At 62.6% G+C, this 10457-nt stretch overlaps 1 protein-coding gene across 3 annotated transcripts in view; it reads right to left on the minus strand.

The window, feature by feature from the left end:
- The window catches only part of VWC2 (von Willebrand factor C domain containing 2), a 30360-nt gene extending 20230 nt beyond the window's left edge, over positions 1–10130 (minus strand). The window contains exons 1-3 of one of the 3 annotated variants that reach the window (XM_070425234.1): positions 9873–10130; positions 9334–9419; positions 7346–8159 (exon numbers count right to left, since the gene is read on the minus strand). In XM_070425234.1, coding sequence (XP_070281335.1) covers positions 7346–8050 — 705 coding nt within the window. In that variant the 5' untranslated portion in view covers positions 8051–8159; positions 9334–9419; positions 9873–10130. Of the gene's footprint in view, positions 1–7345; positions 8160–9333; positions 9692–9872 lie in introns of those variants that run through there. The other 2 variants (XM_070425235.1, XM_070425232.1) reach the window with 2 other exon arrangements.
- Between the last annotated feature and the right edge of the window lie 327 nt (positions 10131–10457).

Raw genomic sequence — 10457 nt, forward strand, 5'->3', positions numbered from 1 at the left:
CCGGCCTGTCCAGGGCTGGGCCGGCAGGAGCCACAGGACGGGCAGACGCCTGACATCATCCTCCCTGCAGCTTCGCGAGGCACGCGGTGTCCTGGCTGCACCCCAGTGCCCGACAGAAATAGAATGCCAAGCGCGTCCGCTGGCAGCTGGTCAGCTTGGAGCAGAGGAGCGGCGAGAAGGGTTCCAGCGGCCTGGTCAGCCCCGGGCCTTCCTCCAGCCACAGCCACTGTTGGAGACAGACTCCTGCCCTCGCCCCAGACGCAGCCAGGATGCCTCTGTCACTAACAAGGACCCACAGCAACCACGGAGCCTGCACGTGTGGCTTCACCGTTCCCCGCAGAGCCCCCCGTGGTGCCCCCTGCACACCTCCCACACCTGGGTCACTGCCTGGTTACTGGGGACCCCATGGTTTGTCACTGCACTTCCCGTCTCCTGACCAGTGCCTGGCAAATAAATATTCAAAAACTATTTTGAATAAATAAGTGCAAGAATGATATTTTTAATTGGAATTTATGAGATTTGGAGATATTCCCTGAGAGGTAAATATCACAGGAAGACACAGCCCCCTGCAGCCACTCCCTGGTGATGGTGCCTCCGCGGGCAGGCTGTCCAGAGCCCAGGCTGTCCAGAGCCCAGGCAGGCTGTCCAGAGCCCAGACGGCGCTGGGGGCAGTCGCCTCCCGTAAGATGCAGGGGCCCCGACGGCAGGCGTGTCTTCCCTGCTTGGTCAGAGCTGCGGAGATCTGATGGCTTCCGTCTCTCAGCTCCTTCTTATCTTGTGAGAGGTGAGCAGGACACGCTCCAGCTTTAACCATAGAAACACGGAGGCTCTGACAACTGCCCCGGGCCCAGGCTGCCCCGGAACCAGGCTCCTGCCCACCCCGTCTTCCCGTGGCTCGTGCCCTGTTCTTGAAGCTCTAGATTCTAGAAGCTGATGCTCCACCCAGACTGCAGGCCGGGCCTGACCGCTGGGCCCCGGTGCCCGAGCCTCCCCTGAGCCAGCTGGCTGCAGGACTCTGAATAATGAGATGTCTCTACTTGTGCAGAGAGAGGCGTGACAAAGCCAGGTGGCTGAAGGACCACAGGTAAGCCACGCCCAATGGACACATGGTCAGCAAACGCCCTTCGAAAGGGGCGGCGTGGCGCAGCTCGGGCAGATGGCTGCCAGCTGGGCACCGTCCCGTCTGCACCACTGGGCAGTCCGGGTGTGTACGTGAGCCCCTCGTTTGTGAAATATATGCACTCGTCAAACAAACATCTTATGTGCCAGAGGCCAAGAGAGCACGGTCTAGCGCTAGAGGTGCCCCTCGGGCCACCAGTCTGCCTCCCACCCCCACCCCCGTGGGCCTGCTCTTCGCCAAGGTCTCGGCCGCTTCTGGTGACCTAGTGTTCCGTCCACTGCCCACTGAGCCCTTCCCTTTGCCCGCAGGCCACTCCTGAAACCCAGTGCTTCTGTCCTCATTCCGAGTCAAGATTCCCTTCTTTGAGGGGCACAGGTATTTATTGTGTCCTGGGTGGCTGGAGTCAAATATGACACAACCCACATAAATAAACACTTCACCAGACCGATCCAGCGCTTACTAGACACACTGCAGTCAAGTGCCCCACGCCTGCCTGTGCTCTCCCTTCCCCAGGGACCAGAAATTCCCTTGGCCACACCCTGCAGGCCACTTGGTCCCGTGTGGTCATGTGGTCATGGAGCTGAGGAGGTGGAGTCCCACCACTGGCCCGCTGGTTGGCACTGATCCAATTACTTAATGGATATGAGCCTTAGTTTTCTCTCCTTTAAAATAAAGAAAATACCAACTCATCAGTCTGTTGTTTACGTCACCCCCACAATGTGTCACGCATCCAGGTGCTGAGTAAATGCTGGCTCCTTCCTCCGTCACGACAGATCGAACTTCTGACGTGTTTATCCCACCGTCTTGGCCAATCGGATGTCTCGTGGTGCAGACCACGTGCAGGCATTCGAGTTGTTTCCCCACCGAGTGAGGGACACAGCCGTATGGACGCCCCAGTTTTTGTGTCCTGGTTCTTGTTGAAGTGGCTTCAGACAGGAGGCAGAAGCTGAGAGTCCGGAGTTTACAAAATCTTACTCAGAACCCAAGCAGACGCAGAGGCGGCAAAGGCACAAACATCAGACCGACTTAACGAAAAGCACATGCCCTTTCCGCGGCATGATTCATTCGATGTGACAAAGGTCAATAATAACTATTGTTTTATGTTAATAATATCAGCCGGTGGAACATCAACTCCATTTGGAAATATGAAGAATCGCATCTCCCTCTTTGCAGGCGCTTTGTCACAATTGCAATAGCGATCTACTGAGATGGAGCTTTTGATTCCAAACCTCACGTAAGATAACTTTTCATGAACAAACTTCGCGATGCGATGTGGCGGCAGGGTTAGTGGCCATAGGGTAAGTGGCCGTCAGACGCTGACGACAGAGCGGAGGGTGTGTTTGACTCAGTGGTCCCCGGGCATGTCACCTGCTGCCACTCTCGCCGTTATCTCCCCGTCGCCAGTCCTCAAGCTGTGAAAGACAGCCCTGGAGCAGCACTTATTAATAATTCATTGGCTCTTTTTCTCCAAAGACGTGTACACTCGCCGATCAGAGCTCCCGATCAGCTAGGATACCCAGTGTGGACACAGTGAACGGGTCCCATCCCGCCCACAGCCGAGCGACGGGGAGCCGTGTCCTGCGCGGCCTTATCTCGGGAGCTGCCTAAGTCCCACCAGCTCCCATAGGACACTGAGCCCAGCGTGCAGACCCGTTTCTATGGTCACCTCCCCCAGGGCCGGGATGCCCACGGGGGAACAATCCTTTTATTGTTCAAAATGGAATTCTGTCTTATCAATGAACTTCCAGTTTGATTTGCTGCCGGCCTGCCGGTAGTCATCGGGGTGAATTAAAAACTGCTCGGTAGAGCCTGTCAGATTGCCCGTGAGTTACAAGGACACAAACACAGTGACCTGGGTCACGCACCCCTGAAGTGCTGCTCAGCACGGCTGGGGCAGGATCGGAGGGCTCCCGGGGCTGCAGAGGTACGGTTCCAGGCCGGCGGTTTACTCCCCTCCCCCCCGTGCCTCCTTTAAAACACTTCCAGCCGGGCTCACCATCACCCTCCCCGAGTGATTCACCCTCCCCGAGCGCGCTCCTCTTATCCACACGGCTCCTGCCTATGAGGTCGAGGAGGCCCAGGGACTCTGCCCACCCTCCCCGAGCGCGCTCCTCTTATCCACTGGGCTCACGCCTATGAGGTCAACGAGGCCCAGGGACTCTGCCCACCCTCCCAGATCCAGACGCTGCAGTTCTACCACCTCCACCTCCGAGCGGGACTGGATATAGGCACCTTAAGGCAGCGGTTCTCAACCTGTGGGTCGCGAACCCTTTGGGGGTCAAATGACCCTTTCACAGGGGTCGCCTACGACCATCGGAAAACACATATATCATTACATATTGTTTTTGTGATGAATCACTGTGCTTTCATTATGTTCAATTTGTAACAATGAAAATACATCCTGCATATCAGACATTTACATGACGATTCATAACAGTAGCAACATTACAGTTAGGAAGTAGCTACGAGAATAATGTTATGGCTGGGGGTCACCACAGCATGAGGAGCTGTATTAAAGGGTCGCGGCGTGAGGAAGGTTGAGAACCGCTGCTTTAAGGTAAGGAAGTTAAAACGAGGTCATAGGAATTGGCCCCAACCCAGCATGGCCAGTGTCCTTACAAGCAAAGGAGACGAGGAGACGGCCGCAGAGGGATGCCCCGCTGAGGACAGGGAGGAAACGCTGCCTGCTCGCCAAGGGGAGGCCTCGGGAGGAGCCCGCCGCCCACAGCTGAGCTCGGCCTCCCAGCCTGCGGGGCTGTGCACCAGGCCTTGCCCGAGCTCCAGCCACTGGCCGCGGTACTTGGTCAGGGCAGCCCTCGCCCAGGAACTCGCCCCGGGAGGCAGACGGCGCGTGGACATACCACTCGCTCCTAAACAACGTGACCCAACAGGCAGGCCTCCCTGTCAGCGCTGGGCGCCTGCGGGTGCGGGTGAGCACGGAACCTGCTCTAATGGGAGAGGCAGCAGGGAAATCCTCCGAGCGGCTGGGTTCTGATTTGGACAAACAAGCGAAGCCGGGCACGTCCTGGACGCATGAGGAGACCCCTAGTGGGGTTTGGTTGGTACAGGAGTGAGGTCAGTCAGGCTGTGAGGGATGGGGTCCCCATGGGGTGAGGGACATGAAGAGGTGGGGAAGGCGGGTCTGAAGTACAGGGAACCCTGGGCAGAGGGCAGCCAGCGGACATGCACCCCAGAAGGAGAAGCACCGAAGGCAGGGGCCATGGCACTTCCCAGGCACAGGTTCTATGGCTCCTCCCCGAAGACCACAGCCCACCCCCCCCCACCCCCCCCACCCCCGCCCCACAGTCTCCTCCGGGGGAAGCAGAGAACAGGCGGCCCCCGCCTGAGTGCCTCCGAGGGCAGCCTCCCTTTCCCCTCCTTCCCTCTACGCGAAGGAACCGGTGCTCACAGCCTGGCCAGATTGTACCCCCACCGGCGGTTCAGGCAGGACATGCGCTCCTCTCCATTTCCCATACGCCCTGGGCCGTGCACCCCACGGGCTACGAGATCTTGCTCTGAGCCCAGGATCCCCAGAGCAGGCGTGCGAGCTGTGGTTGTGTCCTGGCACTTGGCACCATGACAAGTCTCCATTGTCACAAACCAGGGACCCCGTGGGCTCCGGGCTCGCTCTTGACTCTTCCACAGTCATCCTTCCGACACCCCTCTCCCGGCGTGAAGGGAAACCAAACTACAGCCACCAGCTGACGGACACAAAGCCCACTGAGCTAGGGACACGCGTGGAGATGTTCCGATGCTAACAGGAAGGAGCAGGCAGGGTCTATCCCGCAACGCAGTCAGCACGCAGTGTGCGTCTGCAGGGCAGGCACAGAGCTAAGGACGCGAGCAGCTTCCCAACATTCCTGCTGGGACAGCTCACGGCTGACAGTGATTGGACAGAAGTTAGAATGAAGAGTCAGTCCTGGTCGGTGTGGCTCAGTGGTTGAGCACTGACCTATGAACTAGGAAGTCATGGTTTGATTCCCAGTCAGGGCACATGCCTGGGTTGCCGGCTTGATCCCCATTGGGGGGCGTGCAGGAGGCAGCCGATCCATGATTCTCATCATTGATGTTTCTCTCTCCCTCTCTCCTCTCTCTCTCTCTTCCTCTCTCTCCTCCTTCCTCTCTGAGATAAAAAAGAAGAATGAAGAGTCAGTTGAAGAGGAGAGATGCAGTTCATGCTCTAAAAATAGGGTTATTGGCCCTTTCTTTTTCCCCAACACGGCCCTCTTTCCAATGTCCCCTTTGCTGCCCCATCTCCCACCTGCGGAGTGTGACACACATTCCACTCAGTGGCCCACTTTGAACGCAGGAGTCAAATAGGAGCCCCTCCCCCACCCAGAGGCAGGCTGGCGGCATCCGCCACTTGGCAGGGAATTACCGCACAGGCGTTTGCGTTGGGCATTTTAGATCAAACTGCTAATAACCCCGCCGCCTACCTCCTGGGACACGTTTAAGAAGTGACCATGGAACTCCATACAGTGCAACAATCCATTTTAATAATTCAAAACTAACCACACGTCTTTGCTCTTATGACTCTTAGATTTTCTTATGAACGGAAACCTCAAGAGAATTGTTTCGTTGGGTCCCTCCCTGCCTACAGCCCTGTCCCAGGCCAACAGGGAAGTCCCTCCTCTGGGCCTCGCCAGCGCCCATGGCCACCTCTGCCTCTGCCCTCAATGCCGCACCCAACCACCCGGGTGTCCGCCCGGCTCCCAGGACTCGGGGAGCACTGTGAGGGCAGAGCCCTGCTGACTCAGGGCTGTGGCCCAGCCCGGCCCGTGGGAGTTTCTCACCAAAGTTTTCTTTGTTTCTCCAAGGGCTGAAACCAAGGACTGTGAGGACAGACAGGTTTGGCATTGGCTCCCAGGAGGCGGAGGCGTCGGGGTAGCCTGGCCCCTTATGTCACAGGTAAGAATAAAGGCACCACGAGGGGCCTGGGCTGGGTCCCTGTCGTGCGCTGGTTGCTGCAAAGCCAGAATGGATCCTCGTGGTTCCCGACTCTGAACCCCGGCATTCTTTCTACACTTCCTACTTTACAGACCTATACCCCCAGCTTCCTGTTTGCACAGCATCAGCATCGGGGGTTCAATCCTAAAACTCCCCACAAGCAGGCCCACCCTGGGCACACCCCGAATCTGCATTTCTGGGTGGCTGTGGTCTGGGGGACCAGCAGGATCCTCCCCACCTGCCCTTCCCGTTCAGCTTTGGGGGCTCTAGGTCCCAGGATGCCTTCTGCCGCCAGGAAATCTCTGGCCTTCCCAGTCTATGGGCCGAGGCCAGGCAGGCCTGGCTTGCGCCTGCGCTGGGGGGTTGGGATGGTCGAACTGCCTGCAGGTGTCTCCCAGGCCCCTGGCGGGGAGGCAGGGCTTTCACTCGGGGCCAGGAGGTCACTTGGGGCCAGCGCATGCGTGTTGGGCAGCATCTCCATCTCCTCCCTGGACTTTGGGTCCCAGGGAACGGGGCAGCCGCATGGGCAGCGGAGTAGAACCTCTGATTGGGACACAGGAGTTTACTTCTGAAGAGCGGTGCCGCCTTCACGTTACTTAACAATCCTGAGGCTCAGTGTCCTCTTCTCCACGCCTGGGGACAGCAGCCGTAACCTGCTTGGTAGCATGGCATGAGGCTGAGCTACGTGACCCGAGTTTGAAAACCAGCCCGGAGCCTGGCTCACAGGCACTCGGAGGGGCTGCTGCTCACACTGGCACGTTCTCACCTAAAAGAGGTTTTACCCCTGCACTGGCATCTGGGTTTTTGCTGACCACTGTGTCTGGGCAGCCAAGGAGCAGGCGTTTTCTTTCCATTTTTAGAATATTTTCAGGATGGCCCAACACATACCAGGGGAATGGCTGATTTAGATGAATCCTCGCCCTTAACTGGCTATTAGCGTAAGAATACACCCTGAATGGCCCGCACTGTCATGCAAATCGCCGTGTGTGAAAGCTGGTGGAGCAGGTCAAGGGCCAGGAGTTTACAGGAGTAGCCAGAGCTAAGTTCACCTTAGAGGTGCCGCCAGTGGAGACCCGGCCGCGCCCTCCGAGCCTGGCCTCCCTCCCAGGAAGCCCGGTCCCTGGAAGGCAAAGGGGCGAATGCCAAGTGTCAGCCGCTATGGGAGAGGTGGCGTTAGGGGCGCGCGGCGATGCCCAGCTCTGGGGAGCGGAGGGCGCCTCTTGTCCCCAGCGGGGCTCCCCGCGCTCCGAGCCGGTCCCCCCGCGGCTCGCCTCTTACCGCGAACTCCTCCAGGGTCTGGTAGGTGCGGCCCCGGAATTCGCAGTAGTTCTTCCGCTCCTTGCACTGCGGGCAGCACTGGCTGGTGTCGACGTGGACGCAGCGCGGGTGCAGGCGCGGGCACTCGGGCTGCGCGCACAGCGGGCCCTCCTCGGTGCACAGGCAGGGGCAGGCCGACGGCCCGGGCGCGAACTGCTCCCCGATGGCGTACACGAAGCCGCTCTCGTCCACGCAGCCCTTGCCGCGGTAGTCCGGGTACGCGTACTCGTCGGGCGGCTCCGTCGCGGGCGCGGGGTCGGGGCCGGCTGCGTTCCGGGCTGTGGCGGCGGACGGGGGCTCCTCGCGCGGGGTGTCCCCGCGGGGCCGAACCTGCAGGTCCCCGGCCTTGGCCCCCGCGCCCTGGGCGGCCCAGGCCTGCTTCTGCCGGCCCCACGCCTCCCGGCCGGCCAGCCCGCGGCCGCCCTTGCTCTTCCAGTCGCGGCCGCCGCCGCCCTCGTCCCTCGCCGGGCGCCCCAGCTCGCTCACCCGCCCGGGGCCCTCCCGCGAGGCGTGCTCGCGCTTCTCCGGGCCCGGCCGCTCCCGCGCGGGCGCCTGGGCCAGCTTCTCGGGCGGGATGCTCGGGCTGCACAGGGCCACCACCAGGCAGCAGGTGACCAGGAGGGAGCCGGGCAGCGCGCCGCCGGCCATCGCCGCCGAGCGGGGCATCCCCTACCGCGTCCCGGCGGACGGGCGGGCGGGGAGCGTGGCCGAGGGACGAGGCGCATTCACAGCCCCGGGGCGCGCCGCCGGCCCGGAGCCGCCGTCCCTGTGGTCCCTGCGGAGAGAACAGCAGCTCAGCCGAGCCCGCGCCCGCCCCGCCGCCCGGCCCGCAGCTCCCGCAGCTCCCGCAGCGCCAGGGGCGCGAGCAGGACCGCGCGGGCGGGGGCCCCGCGTCTGAGCCCGGCGGCTCCTGAGGCCTCAGGACGCGGAGACCGACATGGAAGCGAAGTTCCAGACAAACCCCGCGGCGTTTCTCGCGGAGTCGTGAGGAACAGGCGGCCGGCGGGGCGGCGAGAAGCCGCGAGGCGGGCCCGGTCCCCCACCCCCACCGGCAGGTCCTGGATGGAGCCCGGGGTGCCCCTCCCCAGGTCCCGGCCACAGTCCCAGAGGGTCCCAGTGGGGAATTCCCTGGCGGAGTCGGGGACCAGACCGCGCTGGCAGCTAAGCAGGACCCCCACCCCACCCCACCCCCCGGGACCGGAGGGGGCATTTCCAAAAACTTTTAAAATGCGTGGGGGGGGGGGGGCGAGGGCAGACCCCCTCCCCGCCCTCCTCCCAGGCCGGTGCCCAGGAGGCTGTGGACACCCCCGCGGCAGGGTGGGGGACTCTGAAGCTTGGCGCCCCACTGGCCACAGCACCCAGCAGGCTGCCAGTGACTGGGGGGGTGGCGGGGAGAGAACCCCGCGTGGGCCGCGGCGCTCCGTCTTCTGATCGCTTTGCACCCGGGAGGGGGTCATGGTGGAGGAGCCCGGGTGCCAGGGGTCCGGTTGCACGAAAGCGCGCGGTGGGGGAGCTGGGGGTGGAGGGCGCAGGTGGGACGAGTCCCCCTCACCACCCCTGTCCCTAAAGCCTTTCTAGATCCCAAAGTTTCTGCCGCCCAAAGGGACCGAGAGAACCCTAGACGCAGCAGGGTGCGGGCACCCCAGCCACCCTCCGCTTCCAACCCCCACCCCCACTCGGCGCGCTCCGGGGACCCCACCCCTGGCCCCACCCCTGGCCAGCTCTCCGGGGCTCCGGTCAAGCGTGTCATCTGCTCACTCAGCCCGGCCGGGCCCCTCAGCAGGCATGAGGCGCCGGTATTTACAAACTCGGGAAGGAGGCCTTCGGTGCCCAGGGAGTGGACAGCCGGCATGCGCCCTCATCCCCATCCCCATCCCCATCCCCATCCCCATCCCCACCCCCATCCCCATCCCCATCCCCATCCCCGGGCGGGCGCCCAGTCTACATACATGATCGCGGGTCGCTGGTCGGGCTCCGGGCTCCTGGAGGGCGCAGCCCCGAGGCGCCGGCACCCACCCTCCAGGCGGCGGGGGACCTGCGCAGGGCGCACGGAGGAGCCGGCAGCCCCACCTGCGCCTCCCGCCCGGCCCGGCGCGTGCACCCGGCTAGGGCATCTGCGGGGGCCGGTCCATCGTGCTGCCCGCGGCCGGCAGTGGCCGGCCTGACCAGCATCAGAGCCCCTGCCGCCCTCCGCGGCTCATCCCCGGTCCCCGGCCCTGGCGGGACCTGGCTCCGCCCCTCCGCCCAGCGGGGAGCTCTCCCGCCGCAGCTGGGATGCCGGGCGGCCGGCGTCAGAGGCGGTGGAGACACCGGGAGCGCAGTGGCGGGCGAGTGGCTCGCAGGCCGGCCTCCCCGGAGACCGCGCGCCCGCCTCGCCCGCAGCGCTGCCTCCCGCTCCGCGCGCTCCCGCTCCCTCCGCTGCGTGGCCCGCGCGGCCCGGGTTTGGGGACCTCCTGCCACCGGCTCCCCTTCCTGGGGGCGCACCTACCTGTCACTCTCGCGCGCGGCCGCGTCCCCCACTCCGCCGCCGGCCAGCAGCCGGGCCATCCTCCTTCCTTCCCGGCGCTCACTCACTTCCCTAGACCCTCATCTGGGATTTTCTCTCTTTTATTCTTTCCTTTCATTTCTTCCTTCCCGATTGGCCCCCTCGGCTCTCCCTGCGTGGACAGCTCAGATCTGCCTCCTTAGGAAACGCTGAGCTGCCTGCCTTCCCTGTGGGACTCAGAGGCCGAGTTAGCTTGCTGGGCTGCTAAGAGTGTCCCCTTTACATTCAGGAACAGCGAGGAAGGAACTCCTCAACCCACCCAGGTCCCGCCCAGATCTCCGCCATCCCTCCCCGCCCCCCCCCCCACCACAGCTCCCCATGCCCCCCCCAGCCCCCGGCCTCCCCCGTGCTGCCCACTCTTTCCTGCGCCAACAGAAACATTGGTGATGAACTTGGTTGGAATGGGGCCTCAGGCAGAGGCCTGCGTGGCTCAGATGTGTTGTGATCCTTGGATCTTGGTCAAGAAATGTGCTACCTTTTGGGGTAAAGGGGAAAAATAGGCAACTGTTCACATTAACCCCTGAGAGG

The sequence above is a fragment of the Myotis yumanensis genome, unplaced genomic scaffold (genome assembly GCF_028538775.1).
Source record: "Myotis yumanensis isolate MYYU_CA2020_CCGP unplaced genomic scaffold, mMyoYum1.0.hap1 SCAF_9, whole genome shotgun sequence".
NCBI lineage: Eukaryota > Metazoa > Chordata > Mammalia > Chiroptera > Vespertilionidae > Myotis > Myotis yumanensis.